The sequence below is a fragment of the Nomia melanderi genome, chromosome 6 (assembly GCF_051020985.1).
Source record: "Nomia melanderi isolate GNS246 chromosome 6, iyNomMela1, whole genome shotgun sequence".
Taxonomy (NCBI): Eukaryota; Metazoa; Arthropoda; class Insecta; order Hymenoptera; family Halictidae; genus Nomia; species Nomia melanderi.
The window spans coordinates 811,918-834,409 of record NC_135004.1 but is presented as its reverse complement, the minus strand read 5'-3'; the positions used below and the strand labels follow the sequence as shown (position 1 = coordinate 834,409).

Genomic DNA, 22,492 nt, shown 5'->3' with positions numbered 1-22,492 from the left:
CGACGTTCCACTTATTCCTGCCAAATCGATACTCGGCACACTCCATGCATCTCAAATCAATTCGTGCATCTTATATTTCTTACAATCTTTCTTATGAGGTTATGTCGTTAAAAGGTGATCCACAGTTTCGCCGTTAATAATATTAACTTTTAGTTACCGAACAAAAGTTTTTAGGAAAAATACATTTACCTTCACAATATACGTTAATTAGCTTACCATTTTTAACGAAATAAATATTTTTATAAAAAATGCTATTCTAACTGTGAAACATAATAAATGGTTACTATTATGTTAATGTTGTGCTAGTGACTTTGAGATTAGTTTACTGGCCCGCATTTTACTGATATTGACATACATCTGACCCTCGATTTACGCGAAAATCCGTTCCACGTGGGCTCGTTTTACGCGAACGAAAATCACGTAAATGGAGCCTGTCGGTACAAGAGAAAACAGAATATTGAAGAGAAAAGCTGACGTAAGTTTTAGAAATACATATTTATTTTAGCTTAACAAAAGAAATAATAATAATAACATTCTAGAAAACACAAGTATATTTTATTCGCTGTTACTAAATTCAGATCGCGTAAATTGTGATCGCGCGTAGAAACTACCGCGTAAATAGTGTTCCAATTTACCGTGTAAAAAAGAAGCTCGCGTGAAAGGAATCCGCGTAAATCGAGGGTTAGGTGTATATGGTTTCAAAGCGATGTCGCCGAGAAATAAAGGGTTCATAAAACTAGTAAATCAATAGAAGAAGAATTCAAGGAATAAAAAGATTTCCAACTTTTTTAGCGTATTCAGTCTAGCGTGAACGCAAGAGAAAATTGCTCCTCTGGGAATATCGTGATCGATCCTAATTCATTTCACGCTAATCCGACGATCCGCGGGGCAACGTTCAAACACTCGCGCGAGAGTGATAATTTCAGCCGACGAGTTTCAATGTTATAAACGGGGGGCTCCTTTCGTAGGAACGCATAAAAGTCGACCTGTATTATTTATATCCTGTCCGACGCACCTTAGGCGTCGCAATTATTTTTTCCACCCCGCCGCCCGCCCCGGCAACGGCCAAACCTGACCCAGTAACGCAAAGATAATTTTCTCCCACGACCGTAATGCACAATTAAAGCGCACGGGAATGTCTACGAGTGGAAAACGCGAGGCGCCGCGCTTTCTTTTTTTAGAAAACACACGATCTTTGCATTTCCAAGGTGTTGCGACGAATCCGAACGACCGGCAAGTATGTGAAAACGCGGCGAAGTGCATCGTTACGCGGCCCTCGGTGACCGTCGTTACATCCGGTGAATCGTATAAACGGGAATATTCAATGTCCACGAGACAACATTTGTATTTCTGTAATAATTAACAAAACTTACGTTCGGTCTTACAACTTCGATGAATAGGAATATAACTTTCTCGTGTCGAATTCCGATATCTATTAATAAAACTGGCAAAGCAAACAAGCAATTCATCGGGATATTACGGCAGGTGGAAACTTGGTAGGTCAATTAGTTCTATATATAGAACACGAGATAATAATTTATGGTGATCAATCACCATGGCCGAACAATTTTTTCACGAACGTTCGGTGCAACGATATGGGCGGGTCTTATTTTGTAACGTGTCTACACGCTTCCGTCATCTCCAAAGTTAGTTCCTATCTGATCTAATTTCATCGTTTGTTCAAACGGGGCTCGGCCCGTGTAATAATCATCGGTTCAAATTGGACCGATCAGCGGTTAATGCCTCTCTTATTCAACATCGCCATGGGGGTCGCTGGCGGTAATGACCTCTGTGAATTTGGTGGCCATAATCGTTTCACGAAATGCGCGGAACACCTCCCGTCACCTTGAAAATGTGAGTTATGTTCGTTTCTTGCACGTTTCATATGAGTAAATATATAAATTATTATATAACCATACAAAACTCCCTCGAAACTTACGGGTAAATGATATATAAATAATAAAAAGAAATATAACCATGGAAAATAAAATTAATTCGCACTTAGAAATTCAATAGAACTGAAAGTTAAGTGGAACGATGGAATTATTGTGGTTTCGTTACAGTTGTGGTCTTACGAAGGCTTGAAAATAAAAGTTGTGCCTGTGTCTTGCTTATTTCACATGAGTAAATATATAAACAATTATGTAACCATGAAAAATAAAATTAATTCGTATCTAGAAACTCAATAGAATTGAAGGTTCAGTGGAACGATGGAATTATCGTGATTTCGTTATAGTTCTAGTCTTAGGAAGGCAAGAGTAAATAATTGGAAGAGTGTGCACGTATGTGTGTGTGTATTTAGATGATTCGAAGATACGATGACCAACGTCAAGGTAATTTTATTTACGTAAGCTGGACATGAGAACGCGGTCCGTGGAATTTCGAGAATTGGGGAACGTCACTCACTTTTACTGTCCACCGAAACTTGATTTTAGAAGCTAACGCGAGAAACACCGGGCCCGCGTGACCCATTTCCTCGGCGTGTTACCGTTCGACGACCGTTTTCGAACAACGACGAACCACTTTCAATTAGTCCGCTGATTCGATGCGGAGTTCTTTCGCGCGATTCCCTCGGCGCTATCCGCAACCAACATTTCTCTCTGTTTACGTTCGATTACTTTGTCACTGCGTGTCGTTACGTAACAAATTACACGCTGCATCCAGACGCTATTATAAAATCCTCTATTGAGTCGTTGGAAACTTCGTTTAACAAGTCTCGAATAAAAAAGTCCACGAAAACATTGGTGTGGATTTATACATTTACGGAAAATTGAAATTTATTGACACAATGGAATGAGAATAAAGTTGTACATGTGTATAAAATACGAACTTTAATATTCATTTTAAACCTTGGAATACTCGTCATAAAAGGAAAAATTAATTTTACTTTGTTTATCAGATTTTAATAATCATCTGGAAAAATGAAGTTTGATTAAACGTCCGTGGAGTAGTTGTAATTAATACAATTTCGATGAAACGCAGCTAAATTAATATCGTGCTAATCGAATGTATCGTAACATGGTTATCGGTGTTCTTGTGGAAAATTTTTATTGAAACGTGTCACATTGAAATGTTCAAATGCAATTTCTGTCGAAATAAACATTTGGCCGAAATATTTATTCGAATTGTTACCGATTCTGACTATTTTTAAATGCTAGACGATGTATCGATAGTGTCGTATTGTTACAGCACACCGATATATCGATCTTAAAATCACAGTGCACTAAACGTCCAAGATGGTGGTCGAGGACTCGAAGTCCGATAGGCGCGGTTCTTTTTCCCCATTGTTTGGAAAAAATAGAAGGTGCCGAAACGTTTAGTAAACAACAATAAATACCTGTCAAGAGATTCAATCTCTCTTCGCGATCGTTAATTCTCTGGAGATCTATTCCCCATTAGTTTTCACGTCAGCTGACACATGTTTATGTACATGTCGTGTACACGCATGCAACGCACATGAAATTTCTCTTGGGAAAGTCGGCGAATTAATGAGATTGGCTCCTTGAGAAAAAATCTAGTTCGAGGACACGATGACGGTGAATATTATGAAGTTGAAGGATAAAGGATGGTGCGTATAAAAATGACATACCTGGTTCACAATGAGTCACGAAAATATTCGTACGGCTTAGTAATCAAAAATCCATTGTACAGGGTGTTTCTTGACATGCGGGATTCATTTTATAAAAAAAAGAAAGAAAATTTATATGAATGTGTACCCTGTTAATGTTGCGATATACCTTGCAATATGTCTAAGAGTTGTACATGTTGGGATACACCCTGTACAAAAGAACTGAATGCATTAATTATATTTGAACATACAAATTAGGTACATCACAGATCATGGTTACTATATTGCAAGCGATGCTGGAAATATTGTCGATATCCAAAAAATCATAAAGCGATTATTGGATGTAAGAATAATGTATTTTATATATTTTGTCCATGGATAGTGGTTAGGCTAGGTATTCATTATTTTATTTATACTATAGCTGGATTTGAGAGAAATCGGAAATGGTCAAGGAGATGCTATTCAAGGTAATATTGTATTACAAATACAAAAAATTCGCAACGTAGCTGCACCTAAAAACAACGAGGAGTCTCGTGCAGCTCCACGTTTATTGAAGTTGTCTTTGACCGATGGTAAAAATAATTACCAAGCTATAGAGCTTGAACACATTTCTTCTTTAAGGTAAATGGTCAAATTGTTACAGTTTATTCATAATTTCTATGAATAATAGATTCTATCGCATAACATACATTCTAGTCTAAATACACCGCCTGGTACAAAGATTTTAATTGGATCGGTAGAGCTACCAACATCGCATGGAATTATTTTATTAAGACCGTCGCATATAGTACAAGTACTTGGAGGAAAAGTAACGAATCTAGTAGAGAAATGGGAATTAAACAAAGTAGGTTGTATTATTTTATTTTTTTAAATATTAAAGAAAACAACTTTTTTTAATATATGTATATCAAATACAATATCATAACAGAAATTGGCTTTACATACAAGAGTACGATCAACAGAAGAAGGTGGACCTCCACCTTGGATACCATTTGGTAAAAAAATTATAAAGGTGTCTGAAAATGACAAAAACTTTAAAGCCTTAGCAGAGAAGGAAAAATCTAGTAAAGAAAATGCAGAATTTGAGGCTCAGCGCAAAGATGCTATAGCAGAAGCAGCTAAACAAGGTAGCAAGAAAATTTTTGGTGGTGGAAATAAACAGGTATATCAAATTAATTATTCAACAACAAAGTCAATTTTATAACAACATTACAATCACATGATGGTTTTGTAGCTTTTAGATCACAGTGTACAAAAAATAGTAGACCAAGGTTTCTCTATCGAACAAGCAGAGTATGCCTTGAAATTCAATAGAAACAATGTTGATAAAGCATTGAAGAGTTTGCAGAAGACCGATAACAAACACAAGTATACTTATTTTCTCTTATTTTAAACTACTAAACCAGCAATCCACATTATAATACTTGAAATTATTTTAGTACACTAAAAGAAACTCGAGAACCTCGAAATAAAAGATTTGATAAGAAATCAGAAGAAAATAAACCAAGTAGTGGAAAAATATCTCTTTTTGATTTTCTAGAAGATAAATTACCTATACAATCTGAAACTACTGAGACTAATATTACATCTCAAAATAGTCATACACAGAACACAGAAAATAGTTACGATAGAGTTGAAGTGAAAACAAATGATGCACAAAGTAGAAGAGGTGGAAGGTATATATCTATTAAAACAGTATAATATTGTTATTGAAATTGTTAAAAATAATTATTCTACTTATTTTAATAGAAGTCAGAGAGGAGGACGTGGTTATCAAGTTCCACCAAGGCATTCAGAAGAAAACAAAAATAATAAGAAATTAAACTTTAGTAATACTAGCACCCCTCAGTATTCACAATACAATGGAGGAAATAATTCTCAACAAAACAAACCGCCAAGATTTCAAAAAAATCAAGATAATCATAATTATAATCAACAAGATACTAGAAGCAAAACATACCAGAAATCACAATTGAATGATGCCCGAAATTCCGGTTTTCAAATGCATGTAGATGGAACAAACGTTAACGATAATAGTAATTATTATAAAGGTTCGCAAGAACAACAAGGAAAAAATTTTGGTAGCAGCAGGAGTTACAATCATCACGAGACTGACGCCAGGAATAGACAAACTTATGATGCTTCTTATGGTAGGCATAATCGACCACAAGAAGACGTAACGCATAGAGTATATCCTACAAACCCAAATGATAAAAATTACAAAAATCAATTAAATAAATTTCAACCAAATGACAGTTCTGGGGGCAAGAGTACTATAGGACCCAACAGTCAAAGAGTTCAAAGTCATTATAGTAACAATCAAAGTGCTAATGTTTCTGTTGGCAGTTCTTGGGTTTGGCGAGTTGGCGACAAATGTTTAGCTAAATATTGGGAAGATAATAGGGTAAGGTATACTCTATATTATGTTTGCATATTATGAATTTCATTTAATATAATAATTATTTCTAAATTTTAGTATTACAATGCGAAAGTGACCGGTGTATCGGATAGAACCTGCGTAGTTCAATTTAAAGGGTTTGAAAATTATGAAGAAGTACTTCAAGTGGACTGTTTGCCAATAACAGATGATGTATGTAAACTATAAACAATTCTTGCATTCATAATATAATAATTATTATATATAACTAATTACTATGGTTTGTATAATTATATTAGTACCAAGTTCAAGACTATGGCATGGATCAGAAACAATTAGATCAGTGGTATAATAACAAGCAAGTTCGATATGAGCAAACACAGAATCATATAGCTGGTAAATCTGTAACTTTTTATAAATTAAGTACATAGTATATATTATTAAATATAAGAAAAAGATTTTATTCGTAAACATGGATTTTGCAGCGGGCATGGAATTTCGAAGAAGCGGAAGTGGAGTTGTCCCTCCAAATAAATCTAATTATAATAAAAAACGTAATCAGCAACGCAGCACTCAACCCATTTACCAGCCTCCCGCTCAACGATGTCAAAGCTCTATGCCTATGAATACTCAAAGCAATCCTTTACTTTAATGTAACGTCAGTCTTTTAGTAAAAAAATATTGGACTCTACTGAACAATTGATTGTAGTGTTATTTTCAAAGACTGACTTTATAAGAAAAAAAAACAGCTACATGTTCTTCACTTCTAAAGGATATAGATGTCAGTACTGATAAAATGTAAACGAGTCATGTGCCACAAAATTTATATTCGTAAACAGAAACTTGTAACAAGTGTACAATTATAGTACGAATTTATTTCCTTACGCAGTGAAAGTGAAACTAACGACTAAAAACACTAATATATATACATATATAAGGTGTTTATTCTATCTCCAAATATCAAGATATTTATATTGTAGAATAATCATGTACTAATGAATTGCGCGGCATTTCGATATTTCGTCCACTTCCGCTGAAACGTTAATACATACTCCGTGCGCATAATTTATATTATGCTGTGTATTATTTGTAACTAATTTGTAATTACAGTTATTTAGAATGAATTATGTTGTTAGAATTGAATAGAAGTTGTGAAAATTGGTGATCAATTTAAATTTTTAAAAATTGTAGCACTCTTGTCACTCACCTATTTGATTAAATAATTATTACTTTTTTAAGCAATAACACAATTGACAAATTGGACATTTATTTGTTTACAAAAGAAAAAATAACAAGAAAACAGTTATTATAAATATAGCAATGCATATAAATATATATAACGTATGATTTTAATTTTATTAATTAAATGAGATCTGTAACGGAGAAGCAGAGAAACCAATATGGTGCTTCGAGCGTCACAGTATCAAAGTATTCAATGAACTTTTATACATTATTTTGATGAATTCTTTTAGGCGTTTGTATACATGATAATATTATATAACACAAAATCATTATTGTAGAAATTACATTTTAAAGTTAATATTCAACTTAATTGTGTTGCCTCGGAAGGTAACAATTGAAACCTATTCATAAAATTGCACGCCATCTATAGTAAACAGAAGACGTATACAATTTGTATGTGGCAAACGCGCCATGTCATTTCTATTTAGAAATTTATGGATTTTCCTAAATATATTTCTTTTCGGACACATTTCAAACATAAAGAAAACGCCACTTAGTGGCCTCGGTGATTGAAACAATTTTATTGTCTCATCACGTGAATGTGAGATATGCATCCGTTGTCGGGAGGTTTCGGTGAACAAATAGAGGTTAGTATTTTGAATTTGTACGTTTATACCCATCGATTTTAACATTCTGTTTATGATTTCTAAACATAGGATTACGAAGTATTGAACTTGCTTGGTAAAGGCGGATTCGCTAGTGTGTACCGAGGAAAATGTCTCCGAAGTGGTATAGAAGTTGCAATAAAAATGGTAATTTCATTAATTTTATAGGTTAAGTAAACTTGTAACTTATATTGCTACAAACACTTGTTGCATTATTTTCTTTAATTTAAAATTGAAAATGAAAATTTCTTCCGTTGAATATGCACATGCATAGATGTATTTATTGCACCGTGTATATAAACAGTTTTGTGAAACAAAAAATACTATATTATTTTAGATCGACAAAAAATTGATGCAAGCTGCTGGGATGGTGGATAGGGTATATCAAGAGGTTGCGATCCATTCGAGATTGAAACATCCAGCTGTACTTGAAGTATATACATTCTTTGAGGATGCCAATTATGTTTATTTAATATTAGAGTTATGTCACAATGGAGAACTTCAACGATACCTTAAGATGCAAAACTCCTGTGCATTACCTGAAGAGCATGGTATAAATGTAGATATATTTATAGTTTATAATGTTTCTAAAATTTGCATGTAGTGTATTCACTTATATTATTTCAGCTGGCCGTATAATAAGACAAGTAGTACAAGGATTATTATATCTACATTCATATCAAATACTTCACAGAGATATGTCTTTATCTAATTTACTTTTGAGTAGAGATATGCAAGTGGTAAGATTATTTGCAAATTATAAAATTTTGTCTTTCGAATTAAATTTGAATCATTAAATATAATTTAAATTGTAGAAAATAGCAGATTTTGGGTTGGCTACTCAACTGACAAGACCAGATGAAAAACATTTAACTATGTGTGGTACTCCTAATTACATATCACCTGAGGTTTGTCAAATAATTTATACAAACTTTCTTTTGTAACACTGATAGACTCAATCTAATATATTTTACATTGCAATAGATAGCAACAAGGTCATCACATGGTCTAGAAGCAGATGTTTGGAGCTTAGGATGCATGTTATATACTCTTTTAGTTGGTAAACCACCATTTGATACAGATGCTGTCAAGAGTACCTTGACACGTGTAGTCATGGCTGACTATGTAATGCCATCACATTTGTCAGATAATGCCAAGGACCTCATAGACAAATTATTAAAAAAAAATCCAAAAGATAGAATTCGTTTACGTGATATTCCAAAACATCCATTCATAACTAGTTTGGACAGAAATAAATTGCATTGCGAAAAAAATGGTATGCATAGAGCATTGTCAGGGGAAGGTATGATTGATTCTGGTTTGGGAAGAACATTGTCTTCATATGGACGACCAAGAATGCGTTCTAAATCAGAAGAAAGAACGTCCACAATGCCAATCTTATCCAATGGTTTGGGACCCATGTTTAGCGCAAGAAGCGAAGCTATGTCTGAGCCCATTGCAAAAACGCATTCACATAAAACAAGTGGCATTAATTATCATCGAAAACAGAATTTTGTGTTAGCTGGAATACCGCCTCCCCCACAAAGTAGAATATTCTCTCAAAATGAGCATTACAGTGGTTGCGATGCATACGAAGATGTTGATAGATACAAAAATGATAAATACAAAAAAAAGGAGAAGCCAGAAAGTTGTTTTGAAGGTTCTGAACATGGCGAAAAATTACAAGTTCCTCCTTTGTCTTCTGAAAGACTGCAGCCTACTAGACACAGAACAAAGAATGCAATTCTTACCATTTTGGATCATGGTGAAGTTTGTATTGAATTTATCAAGCGAAGAAATGGAGTGGTAAGTTCAAAGAAGATGTAAACAGCTTTCGAGCTTCTTAATACAAAATTATCTTGATGATTTAGGAGAAAGTAGGTGAAGTCTGCAGAATATCAAGTGATGGATTGAGAGTTGTTCTTTATAAACCAACTATCTCCGTGGAAGTAGGGTCGCAACCACCTGCATTACCAGCCCGTGGTGCAGACAGCATTTATTCTTATGAAAATCTACCCGCACGTCACCACAGAAAATACGTTTATGCTTCTCGCTTTATAAAGCTTGTAAGAGCAAAGACACCGAAGCTTACATTATATACGAACCGATCGAAATGTCTTTTTATGGAAAATGGGCCTCATCCAGATTGCGAAGTTCATTTTTATAATGGAGTGAAGGTAGATAAAGAAATAAATTATGAGAACCTTCAATTCGGCATATGAGTAGTGAATAAATCATAATTGTATCACTTGTTACAGGTGGTACGTGTGGATGGTATAGTGAAAATAATAGAGAAAAGTGATGGACCTACCTTTACAGAAGGTGAATTTCCACCACACCTAGACGAATATTATGAGCATTACTCGGAATGCTACCAGCGTTGTCTGTTGTTAGAGTCTACTTTAACATCCTTAGAAACAGCTACTGGACATTCTTGCTTTCCTGTTATAATTGGACGTAGGCCTAGCGCGGCCTTAAATGATGTTCCTTGCTTACAAGGAAAAGAAAATGTTTCTCAAGCAACAATACAAAATAATACACCTGTGGTAAGACAAATGTAAAGGATATTATATAAGAATTTCTTGTAAAACAACTGTAATATCAGTCGGATTATTTAAAAAAAAAAAACTTATGGAATCTGGTGTGCCTTCTGTGCATTGTCATCTATAACTGTACTATGTATTTTAGATGCCATCCTTTGATGCTAGTTGCTCAGTCATTTCTACGATAGCGTCTCATACACGTAAATTGAATTCCATAAAAAATTCCAATACTAGTAGTATGAAGATAATTGTTCCGGGAGTAGGAACCGCGACACAACTATCCTCCGGAGATATTCGTGTCAATTATAAAGATGGTTCAACTTTAACTGTAAGTGAAACTTATAATAGAATAGGTTGATCGAAACATAGAATTACTAATTATTTTAAACGAATTTATTGTCATTAGGTAAGTCCTCAAAGCTATGGTGGTGGTATAATTTACGAGAGTAATAACGGGACTGTTACGCGATACAATCAACGCTATCAAAACTCCGAAGTTCCTCACATCGTGAAAGATAAATTGCGCCACATACCAACAGTTATTAAATATCTTGTTCAACCGATGCACAAGAATATCCGGTAGAACAAGACATATATTTAGAGAATCAATTATTTTGTATAGTAGTTTTAAAGTAGTATAACTACAGTCCGAAGATAAATATTTTTATAGATTTGTAAAATGTATTGTATCCCTCTAGGTATTATAATGTCAAGCGATCTTTTAAATATAAAACCAATACGATTTTCATATTTTTGTGTACTTATACTTATATTTTAATTTATACAAGTATACATAATAAAGATTTTAGAATTTCTGTTGTTACTCCTAGTAACTTAGTGCCTCAAAAATATTAATTAAAACAATCAATAATTGTACAGGAAAATTATATATATATACTTAAACAGATAAACATATCATGTGTTACAAAAGTTAACAAAATCTTAAACATTTTTAATTTTTTGATTTGTCATGCATAATTATTACCTCACGTACCATACATATTATATACATCTATTTTATTTTCGAATATAATGTTAAAATATAGTTTACTAATTCAAAACATTTAAATCAATATTTATTAATAAATAAAAGTCTTATATGTTGATTTTATTATTTTTCACATTTAACAATTTTATTGTTCTACGTGAAATTATTTTTATTTAATCAATATTTTTTACATTTTTACATAATGTTTTATAAAGAAATGAAATTTTTAAATTGAAGCTATGAGGTGTTTATATGGAAAAATTTGAAAATTAGCGGTAAAGTCTTATGCGTATTTGTATGCAGCCGAGCTTAACCCAATCAATTACTGTAAGTTATCTTGAATGTTTTACACCTGTGTCCTTGTGCTCATGCAATAAGCAGTGCATATGAGAATTATGAACAATATACGGCCTTTTGCAATCAAAAAATTTTGGAGAAAACAAGGTTGAAGATCGAAGATTCCCATGAATAAAAATGTGTATGGTACCTCTATATCTACTGGTCTTACCCCTACTCTTTATCCGATTTCAGACGAATAGAATAAGGTCTGTTCGAAAGGCAACGAAGAAATATCCAATCAAATGTTGCGTAGTATCGTTGTGTTCAGGATGTTGCTCACAGAATCAAGATGGCATCCGAAACTGGTACAAGTATCGTGTCAAATGAGCGATGTGATGTAAATAATACAATTCAGCAAGTATTTGAGCCGCTACGAAGGGAAACAACCAACGTAAAAGTGTCCAGAACAGCGTGGAATAGTGTTACTAAAGAGACAAACGAGTTTTCGGACGATTTAGCGTTACATTCAATCACGACGCCCACGATTTTCTCTACAGCGTCATCGTTTAATGCAAACACGGAAGGGAAAGGATTACAGAGAAACGTGAATTTCATGAGCTCTTCTGGTGATGTGGAAGAACGTACTACTTACAAACTCGCTATCAACACTACATTGCGTATACCAACCTTGGAAGCACACAGCATGTCTAATCAGAGAAATGAGTTGGACAATGTTGCTTGTCTTGCAGAACAGCCAAATGGTAATGTCGTTTAATGTTATTTAGAGTCATATAAACACACGTATCTGTCTGATAAATACATTAAATAAATAATACGTTAAAAAATATGTTTGCCATGAAATTTATATTGACATTTATATTAAAGAAACTATTGTTTATAACGTGTCAATGTATAGAGTACAAACTAGATATCCCATAATATTCGTTAATAGTCATATAGTATACTGTAGAAAGATTTAAAATATAATGTAAGCATTTTAGACAATGTACTATTTAGAATAATATGTTGCAATATTAAAAATAATATTTATCGTACATGAAATACGCATTACTTATAAAAAAAAATTGCAGTGTTGAATATTTTGAATAATTGAATGCAGTATTCGGTAATTAAATATTTTATGTGATATACTTCATTTGTGATTGCATTTTGAAATTTTATTTGTATACTATAGGAAATCCTGATCACTGCAATAACGAGTTATTAAAACCTAAAATAGAACCAGTTCAGCATGCTATTCACGTACGTATATTTATTCATTACATGGACGAATCGATTTAGAAATCCTAAAATAATAAATCTATAAAATATTGAAACTATGTTTATTAGATTGAGTCAGCATGTAACAAAGATACGACGCTATCAGATGGAATGCATACATTATCAACAAAATTAGAAGGATGTATGAATCTGGAGAATACTAACACACCTCAACTAGGGGAAAGTCCTCAAAGTAGCGGTGAAGTGATTAACAGTCCCAGAAGTCCAGATTATCCCCCAAGAGTTTCTGATAGTCCAAACAGTCCAGATACTACATTTCCCAGTAGTATGACAACAACAATAGCAACGTCAACAGTTATAATGGATACAGCAACATACGATGAAGATAACACAGATAATTTAACTGGTAAAGCTAACAAGAATCTGATGCCTTATTCATATTGCGGACAATTGGACAAAACTGAAGAACAAGTTTCTATTACACAAATAAAATCGAACGAAGAAGAAAAGATGGATGAAGAAATGGATATTGTTCATAGAGATATTAAAACAGAAGTTGTTGAAGTGAAAGCAGAGCCAACTGATTCTCTAGAACAATTAGACGTTAAATCTGATTGGACTACTAACAATGTATCTACGACAATAGTTGAACGGAGTGATGCTGCATTGTCTCATAATAAATCAGTAAATTGCATTAGTTCTACATCTTCGGGTTCCCATTCAAAGTCTTATACATCTTCAAGAGACAAAAGAAGTAAGGAGCACAGTGAGCGGCGCGTTTGTTCACGTTGTTACAAACGTAGCAAAATAAAACGCGCAAGCATTGGAGTACAGTGTAAACGGGATCGCAGTATGGTTTCATTAAGTTCTAAACCAGTAACCCATGCATTCTCAAAGTCTACAAATGAAAATCTCAGGTTAAATTTGCAAACAAAAAATTATAAAATGCTTCACAATCCACCACTTAAAAGTGAATTACTCGAAGGCCTAAAGTACAAGAAATTTATTCATATAGAAACCTATCCTAACGGTGGTGCAACTGTTGTGCATATGTATCAAGATGAAATTGATGCATTATCACACGAACAAGTAGAGGAATTAGCTCAAGAGTATTTCAAGGTATGTAAGACGATAATGGTTAAAATACCTTTGATCTAAAAATAGTTGAAAATTGTTACATTTAATGCAATAAACTAAAATTATATTTGAATTTTAGTAATACAAAATATTGCACTTGTTTCTAAATGATATAAACATCAGAAAATATTTTGATTTTATAGGTAGTTTTTGGTGAAGATGAAAATGGAAATGCCCATCATGTTATGGGTATAGTACACAATGCTGCTGCATATCTCCCTGATTTATTAGATTACATGGCAGACAATTATCCCACTTTAACTGTTAAAAATGGCGTGTTAGGAAGAAATAGTGATATAGAAACTACAACTATGGTTCAGTACAAAGAACAAGTTTGTAAAGCATATAGTAATGGAACTGTTAGATATGGGCCCCTTCATCAAATAAGTCTCGTGGGAACTGTTCATGAAGAAGTTGGTGGATATTTTCCAGATCTATTACAAAAATTAGAAGAAAATCCATTCTTAAAGCTGGTAAGCACAACTTTAAAAGAAACATACTTTATTATTCTATATGAATGAAACAGTACTAGTGTGTGTACGAATAATAACAAGAAAAAAAGATACAAACGTATTCAATTGTATATACATGTATATGATTATGTCACTATACTTTTTGTGCTCTATGTCTGTGTGTTTTAAATTTAACACATATTCACATATTATAAAGATTTATCGCAAAAGTTTAGTAGTTCTTTTTGCATTTTACGTAATAAATAAGACTTATGTTTACTATATTTCAAATATAATTTTATAAACTAACACAACAAAGTTGTGAATACACGTATTTTGTATTATGCATTATACAAAAAGGTCATCATCCCTTTTTATTTCAGACTATGCCTTGGGGTCCATTGTCTGTGGTGAAAATGGATACACCTCAAGAATCAAACGACGGTCCAATTCTATGGATTAGACCAGGGGAGCAATTAGTTCCAACAGCAGATATAAATAAAAGTCCTTATAAGAGACGTAGGACGGGGATAAACGAATTGCGAAATCTTCAATACTTACCTCGTCTTAGCGAAGCCCGTGAATATATGTTCGAGGATCGTACTAAAGCTCATGCGGATCACGTGGGCCATGGATTAGACAGAATGACAACAGCTGCAGTAGGTATATTGAAAGCTGTTCATGGTGGACAACCTTCCGAATACAATAGGATTACAAAGGACGTTGTGGCGTTCTATGCTGGTGACTTCCCTGAACTAGTCGAAAAATTGCAACTGGATCTTCATGAACCACCAATATCTCAGTGTGTACAGTGGATCGAAGACGCTAAATTAAATCAATTGCGTAGACAGGGTATTCGATATGCGAGAATAAATTTATATGACAATGACATATACTTTTTACCGCGTAATATTATTCATCAGTTTCGTACAGTCTCGGCCGTTTCAAGTGTGGCATGGCACGTCAGATTAAAACAGTATTATCCAGAATCACAACATAATACAAACATTAGACACACTCGCGTTGGAAGTGAGTCGTCTCATCGCATAAAAGAAAAGAAACCTTTGGAAGTTGTTAGTATAGGAGATGAACAGAAAGAGAATACAAATCGCCAACGTGTAGAACAAAAACATTGTATTGATTCCCTTGAAGAGAAAAAGGCAAAAGAAAGAGCGGCCGAATATCAAGGGAACTTGAAGAAATCAGATCAACATGGAAAGCGTAAAGAGGAACGTAAAAACAGAGACCATACAAGACATTCTTCCGTCTCAAGTAAAAGAAGAGAGTCCGAGGAAAATAACGATAATTGTTCGGATCTTTTTAGTAATAAATCTTCAAAGAACAACACGGTAGATCAAAAACAGACCAGTGAGAAGAGAGACGATAAAAGGTCCGAAAGGAGACACGAAGATCGTCGTCGATCGAACGAAAAGTCCAGTCATCACTCTCATAGCAGCAGCAGCGGCAGTAGTCATTCTGGAGACAAGAAAAAATATGACTGTAGTGGTCATAAATTAGACCATCATCGTCACCATAACCGATGTAGTAGTAGTACTACGTCTAGCAAAGAAACCATTTCACCTACTATCGAATCGAAATCTGTCAATAAGTTTAGCAGCTCAAGCTCTTTAACGAAAGACAGTAAAAGACGTTTGAGCTCATCGGAGCTTTGTTCGTCGGAACATGATACAACTTCCGATTGCAACGTTGTTATTCTTGAACAAGATATATTAGCGCAACGGCAATTAATAGCGAAGACATATGCAACGGAAGTTGTAGACAAGGCTTTAGAAATTGCTATTTATAAATCAAAAACTGACGTGGAAGAAGTTTGCCAGTCTTTACGAACCGGTGTTGCAGAGGCTTCGAAGGAGGTGCTAGAAAAAATACATAAAGAAAGCTTTGAAATCGCCGAACAGAAGTACAAAAATGATATATCAAAATTAGAGCAATATTGTCAATTACTGGAAGTAGAAACAACATTGGCTTTTACATCGAAAATGGAATGCGCAACTGAAAATGCAGTGAAAGCATTGATCGAGATGGCTGAAGACGAAGCTAAGGAGAGATCAAAAACTGAGAAAGTCTGTGCATCAACTGCCAGTAATTCGTGCGAGGAAAATTCGTCGTCTACAACAAAGATTACTAATTCTTCTTCTTGTTCTTCAATTATATCTACATCTCCGACAACAGAAAGTGAAAAGCATAGTAGTAATAGTCGAAATGGTAGCAGTGATGAAAATTCATCGAAATTGCCATCGGATTCACATTCGGCTCATTCAGAGTCCAAAAGAAAGCATAGAGACGATAAGGATTCTAGAAGTCAGCGCCACAAGGATAGAAGGGACCGAGACAGACGCGATAGGGAACATAAGAAGCATCGTCATCGGAGTCCGTCGTCATCCCAACGTAAATCTGACAGTAAAATCGGAGAAACTAGTAGTAAAGAGGATCCACTGAAAATCATTACGCTGCCTAGAGACTATAACGTTTCTAATAAAACTAGTGATCGCACGGATAATAAAGACAGTGAGAGGAAATCCGAAAAAAGAAGAGAGGGTCATCATAGTCATGGAAGAGATGGGCAGAAAAAATCGTCTAGCGGTCGTTCATCGAAAGATGATTCGGGATCGAGTCGGTCTCACTCGTCGAGTTCGAATCATAAGAGGAAGTCAAGTTCCTCAGAGGAGCAGAAGGAACCGAAGAAACCGTGTATTGAAAAGGACGTTACGGTAACGTCGGAACAAAATACTCTTGACAGTACGTTAAGTACGATAACAGTGACAACAGTGGCTCAATCGTCGACGACAAGTACTGTCGTGTCTACGTGAAAAGGTGAAAATTATTGTAAGCTGTAGTACAATCTACTCGTTAGAAAAGAAAATTCGTGCAGTCGAAGTTATACATCGACGATATTGCGCGGCACGAACTCTAATTGTTTTGGAAGTAGTGAGATTTACGTTATATATCCGAGTTTACAGGAACATGAGATGTGCACCAATATACAAAGTATGATAAAAAGTGTATCAGACTTTACCAAAGTAAAGGTAATTGCCGTGTTATATCCAAAGACCAGTTAGAACTTTTACCAATCAAGGATTTGCTATATCATCATTTTCATGCAATTATACAGCGCCTTAGTCTTAACAAAAAAAGAAGAAGAAAAAAGAAGAGGAAGATTACAACTGTGAAAATGGTTATTGTCTGAAAGCATTTTCTGATACAGACTCGCAAAAATTATTTTGCTATATAAAGTCTCCGAGCGTCTCGCACACACTGCTGAGTATGAAAGCGAAAAGTGAGTAGATATTTATAGAATAGGTGACCAATATGATGTGTACAAAACAAAATTTGTACAAATTTGTGATCAGAAATTAAACGGTTTAGCACGTTAGTGCTGTACATTGTATATAGATTAATACATTATTCAAAAAATCATTTTGCAGCGAATCATGTTTAAGTTATATACATATGTACATATATAAATGTATGTATGCATGTATGTGTGTATGATTGTATGCATGCTATATGCCTATGTATACATGTGTATATATGTATATATATACACACCACGCATACGCATACGCATACTCTTACGCATACACATACACATACAAATCTTGTGGCATATGTATACATGTGTGTATATATACATATAATCATATATATATATATATATATGTATATGTATGTATGCGTATACACATGTATATGTATATACATATTGGAAAGAGAAAGTGTAAATGTAAATTATTTATAATTTCACTGAACATTCTGTGTGAGTTGATGGTTTTGGTTTATTTTGCAGTTTATCCTTATCCATTTAATAAGAAGAAAGTTCTTAACAACAACACCGACATTATCGTTAATACTTTAATAACAACAGATCTTCTGTATATTTAAACTATTTAAACTTCATATTTTATTAATAGATGGGGGGCGATATCTTATGTACTGATTAAAGAGAGTGAGAGAAACATTGTATTGTGGTTCTAAAGGGTATCTATTAACGAGGTCACATGTGCATGTTTTCACGTCTCCCATGAAAAGTCCAATTGTCATAATGTATTGCTGGCGAAACACTATGTACTAGAACTTTTCTATTTAAACAAATTTTATTTATATGACAAAGTTGATAAAGGTATGATCATCGATGACAAATGTACATATATGTATATGTACATTTAATTTTTTGTGTTATGCATATTTAGTTTACTTAATAATTAATCTTTGATAAAAACAAGTTGTTTCAACAACTTCGTCACAATTTTAATACTTCCTCTACTGGAGTACAATAAAAGGAGTTTGAAAATTAATGAACAGCTTTCAGGACTTGCATGTGCTGGTAAAATACCAATGATTGGCAGTGTAGATTTGTGCATATACAATTACCATTTAACAGTATGATGAATCATGTTTATTTACAAAATAATAATTTCCTACCTGTACAGCATTATTTCTATGACAAACTAAAAACTGTAGCTACATATGCTAAAAATATGAAAAAACTTTAATCTATTGTTAATAATTTAACGCTGATACTGAAAACATATGTTATAATTTGCGCAGTTTTCAATAGCCTTTAAATGTACCAAATTATAACCAGTGTAATATCCGAAAGTAAAATATTTTCTCTTATTATTTTGTACCTTCTATTTTCATCTAAAATTATTGTCATGTTTTTTCATTAATAAATTTGTCCACAATATCTATTACATACTCTCAACAGTTATAAGTTACCTCGGTACATGGAATATTTATATTAATGCTCTTTCTGTAAAAAGTTCTCAATTTAATTTCCATAATTAAAAGTATTGGTACGTAACAATGACGGATTTACATCATGACAGAATTAACATATATCTTTTATATTATAACGTTCCAAAGTCATAGAACACGTATTAACGATAAGAAATGAAATTGTAAAAACGTATTAGTGTGAGATGAATATTCAGAATGTTCTTATAAATATATATATGCACAATCTATGCAACCAATAGGCACACAACGACAAATGCACAGGCGGTCGATGTAAAAAGATACACGTGAGACAGTAATTTCACAGAACTTTCATTAATAATACGCCTTTGAACAGATTAACAACTGAAAATAAAGATCTGATTGATAATTGAAAACCAATTACGATTCATTTGTATGTATTTTATTCTATCAGATGCATGGCGTGAGCATTTATCGAAGACGTACGTACAGCGGTTGTCTTCCAAAATGGACCAAATCTAAGACATCAAAGTATTCACTAGTTTGCAACATGAAAAGTCTTCTCAGTTTTATTGTTACAGCTCTGATTTACTGCATAAGCAATAAATATAAGAATCGAAAGCGGACAATTATTTAGAGTAGTCTCGTCAAATTTTTACATCACCGAATGCCGATATTTTTACAACGCTCTGGTCACATTGTACAGCGTACAATAATGTCTTATTCACGTGCGTTAAGTTTGAATTTACCTATCGTGCACAAGGTCTCCCGTAACAGTTATTTTCACAATATAACTGTCGATTCAGTTGCTCGATAATAAATGTATTCTTTTTTCGCTTCATTCGCATCTGTCTCTCATTTTGAATAATAATTAACATTTAGTTTCTAATTGTCTTAAATTTTCCTTTCTTTTTTTTCTTTTAATTCCATGTCAAATACTACACGAATGTCTATAAATATGCACACAGGTGTATGTGTGCGCGCGTGTATACAAATAAAGCGTTTCGATTGATCGCAACACTGACAATACATTTGTTTTTTATAAAAAGAAAGAAAAAAACGAGAAGACTTTTATGATTGTTAGAGGAAAATCAGAAAATTGCTGTAATACCAAAAAATATAGGTGCTGGACATTGAATACCGTGAATTTTAAGGTGCCTTTACTCTGTTCGCCGCAAAGAAACTACCACTAATCTATTCATGACCGTGAATTTCATTTCCGCTAATACTATCTAGAAAATAATCATCGATTCTTCGTTTTTTTTTTCCGAAACCTATCATACACTTTTACCGTCTCCTAATTGTTATTTGTTTTCGCGAGTGAGTGGACGGAACACGAGTTATTCGAAACGAGTGTACAAGATTATATTTAATTTAATTTAATTTAAGCACGAGAAAAACATCTTCTGTAGAGGTAAATTCAGAAGACTAAAGTATTAGAGTTTTGTTTCGAACACGGAAGATTGCTTTTAAAATTAAGTCACTTGGAAAATATCGACGTCACGATATAATTGAAACGTGTATAACGTTCACGGAAGAAAAGATATAAATCAAATCGAAAATAATTTACCTTGATGGTTGTATATTATGGTTCGCAATCAGTTCATCGCGTTATTGGAATGTAAAGTGTATAGAACCTTCGTTGTTCCTCTCCGAGTAAGAATAATGGAAATTTTAATACACATTCGTAATATCTTATCTCTTCCAATTTTTTGTTCGATATAAAGCGTATAATGTGACTACTAAGCGTTTCATTCGATCGGTTTTATCGGACACCATTTGGTTTCTAATACAGTTCTCATGTACCTAGTTTGAACAAATAGTTTTCATAAAATGTTACTATCGTTTCCGCAAAACTGATTTAGTCAAAATAATCAAATTTGCTTTCCATTCGAAAAGAAGAGTTAAGTACATTACGGTGTAGATATAGTTTTATACGAACACTGTACATTGTATAATATCGTACTCAAAACTGCGAGCAGTATATACAATAATATAATGATCGAAAAGTTCAAATGTATGATTTGATCGATTTCTTCTGAATTTGGATTGGCTGATACTTTCCGTTCAATGCATGTATCCAGAGTAGTGCTACGACGAAATTCAAAAATTTTTTTCTTTTTGTTTTTTTACTTAATAAATGTTATTTTAATGGTTGACAATTTCATTAGCTGTGAAAAAAATGAATATTACACGGAGTAGTTTGATTTTCCGATCCTTCTAATGTGTTTAAAGGTATTTATCAGGTTTTTGTTTTTTTCTTCTTCTTTTTTCTACGAGAAGTGTGGGTATGTGTGCGCGCATGTGGATACCACGTGCAGTATATGAAGACAAACATAATAGTGACTGAACGAAGCTGATTAACAAATTGAAAAAAAAAATATGCGATATTAAATTACTCTGTATATTTGTAAATATCCGATAAGTTCTATGTCAGAGTAAATATGGATAAAGAACGATACAGAAATCAGATACTCATTTGTAAAGAAATCAGTACAGGGGATATACACAATAGTTAGCACGGAATTTAAGGATTATTGCTATTGACGCTAGACATGCTATAATTATACATAATAAAGTATATTATGTTGATCTTCTAAAAGCCGTAAAAAATTATGGATATAGTAGTATGTAGTTTTACATATTATACCTGTCACATGTGTAGAAGTTGCATTCCACGTCTAAGTTTTTAAAGAAACAAATAAATTACTTTTGATCAAACATGTCAGTTTATTTTTCACCAAACATACTTCATAAACTCGCGACGAGCACGTATGTACTTTAATATACATCGCAAATGTACAAGTACTATTAATAATATTACAGACACATTAATATATTACTCAACTACATTACGGGATACAATAAGTTAATAATATTTAAATATTAATAAAAAGACGAAATGAATTCTGTTTGTCGTATTACGTAAATAAATTTGCGCTTATTTTATTTTAATATCAACTATACGAATATTCGTTACTCAAAATTCATTTTCATCTTTAACACCATTTCTACCGAATTTCAACTTAAAATTATTTTCTCAATTTAATCATTTTTCTTCAATTGAATTTTGGATATTTACTACAGTTAATTTTACAATCGTCATTAGAAAAGTCGAAAAGTCAATTCATAATGTACGACTAAATTTGCAGAATAATTTTAAGTTGAAATTTCAGAAGTTGTCTTTTGACAGCTTGATAGAAATAGTGTTAAGGTTCTTTTGCATTATAATTTAATACGAGGTAGAAATACAAATAAAATGAAAATAAAAATGAAGAGATTAAACTTTATAAATAGTTAATGTTAAATGGAATGGATAATTTCTGTTAAAAAGGATACC

The 22,492-nt window shown here is 33.2% G+C and overlaps 3 protein-coding genes across 6 annotated transcripts; all 3 read left to right on the top strand.

The window, feature by feature from the left end:
• The first annotated feature begins 1,189 nt into the window (after nucleotides 1-1,189).
• On the top strand, nucleotides 1,190-6,829 carry Tdrd3 (Tudor domain containing 3). Of its 3 annotated transcripts, none has more exons than XM_031989087.2 (12): nucleotides 1,190-1,496; nucleotides 3,190-3,568; nucleotides 3,827-3,911; nucleotides 3,990-4,189; nucleotides 4,265-4,412; nucleotides 4,497-4,730; nucleotides 4,803-4,936; nucleotides 5,008-5,244; nucleotides 5,318-5,972; nucleotides 6,045-6,158; nucleotides 6,245-6,341; nucleotides 6,431-6,829. In XM_031989087.2, exons 2-12 carry the CDS (start codon nucleotides 3,531-3,533, stop codon nucleotides 6,595-6,597), a joined length of 2,109 nt encoding a protein of 702 aa, XP_031844947.1. In that variant the 5' UTR covers nucleotides 1,190-1,496; nucleotides 3,190-3,530; the 3' UTR covers nucleotides 6,598-6,829. The 3 variants fall into 3 exon arrangements, with proteins under 3 accessions (XP_031844947.1, XP_031844946.1, XP_031844948.1); XM_031989086.2 differs by having other exon boundaries at nucleotides 1,190-1,854; XM_031989088.2 differs by having other exon boundaries at nucleotides 1,190-1,854; nucleotides 3,174-3,568.
• Nucleotides 6,830-7,546: 717 nt separating this feature from the next.
• On the top strand, nucleotides 7,547-11,083 carry SAK (polo like kinase SAK). Of its 2 annotated transcripts, XM_031989084.2 has the most exons (10): nucleotides 7,547-7,774; nucleotides 7,844-7,939; nucleotides 8,130-8,343; nucleotides 8,420-8,532; nucleotides 8,608-8,700; nucleotides 8,777-9,598; nucleotides 9,664-9,969; nucleotides 10,051-10,338; nucleotides 10,481-10,663; nucleotides 10,742-11,083. In XM_031989084.2, the coding sequence occupies exons 1-10, from the start codon at nucleotides 7,736-7,738 to the stop codon at nucleotides 10,916-10,918; spliced, it is 2,331 nt and encodes a 776-aa protein (XP_031844944.1). In that variant the 5' UTR covers nucleotides 7,547-7,735; the 3' UTR covers nucleotides 10,919-11,083. The 2 variants fall into 2 exon arrangements, with proteins under 2 accessions (XP_031844944.1, XP_031844945.1); XM_031989085.2 differs by lacking the exons at nucleotides 7,547-7,774; nucleotides 7,844-7,939 and having other exon boundaries at nucleotides 8,210-8,351.
• Nucleotides 11,084-11,901: 818 nt separating this feature from the next.
• LOC116432353 (uncharacterized) lies at nucleotides 11,902-22,025 on the top strand. Its single transcript, XM_031989080.2, has 5 exons — nucleotides 11,902-12,363; nucleotides 12,798-12,865; nucleotides 12,953-13,963; nucleotides 14,125-14,454; nucleotides 14,817-22,025. Exons 1-5 carry the CDS (start codon nucleotides 11,952-11,954, stop codon nucleotides 17,262-17,264), a joined length of 4,269 nt encoding a protein of 1,422 aa, XP_031844940.2. The 5' UTR covers nucleotides 11,902-11,951; the 3' UTR covers nucleotides 17,265-22,025.
• Nucleotides 22,026-22,492: the final 467 nt, after the last annotated feature.

What these genes read in the sequence shown, in the direction of transcription:
- Tdrd3 (XM_031989087.2), top strand. Translation starts at nt 3,531, where the DNA reads ATGACGGTGAATATTATGAAGTTGAAGGATAAAGGATG. An exon ending in AGAAATGGGAATTAAACAAA is followed by an intron (nt 4,413 to 4,496) that starts GTAGGTTGTATT and finishes ATATCATAACAG; the next exon opens with AAATTGGCTTTACATACAAG. An exon ending in GTTTGCCAATAACAGATGAT is followed by an intron (nt 6,159 to 6,244) that starts GTATGTAAACTA and finishes TAATTATATTAG; the next exon opens with TACCAAGTTCAAGACTATGG.
- SAK (XM_031989084.2), top strand. Translation starts at nt 7,736, where the DNA reads ATGCATCCGTTGTCGGGAGGTTTCGGTGAACAAATAGAG. An exon ending in TAGAAGTTGCAATAAAAATG is followed by an intron (nt 7,940 to 8,129) that starts GTAATTTCATTA and finishes ATATTATTTTAG; the next exon opens with ATCGACAAAAAATTGATGCA. An exon ending in TGAGTAGAGATATGCAAGTG is followed by an intron (nt 8,533 to 8,607) that starts GTAAGATTATTT and finishes TTTAAATTGTAG; the next exon opens with AAAATAGCAGATTTTGGGTT.
- LOC116432353 (XM_031989080.2), top strand. Translation starts at nt 11,952, where the DNA reads ATGGCATCCGAAACTGGTACAAGTATCGTGTCAAATGAGCGATGTGAT. An exon ending in TCTTGCAGAACAGCCAAATG is followed by an intron (nt 12,364 to 12,797) that starts GTAATGTCGTTT and finishes TGTATACTATAG; the next exon opens with GAAATCCTGATCACTGCAAT. An exon ending in TAGCTCAAGAGTATTTCAAG is followed by an intron (nt 13,964 to 14,124) that starts GTATGTAAGACG and finishes TTGATTTTATAG; the next exon opens with GTAGTTTTTGGTGAAGATGA.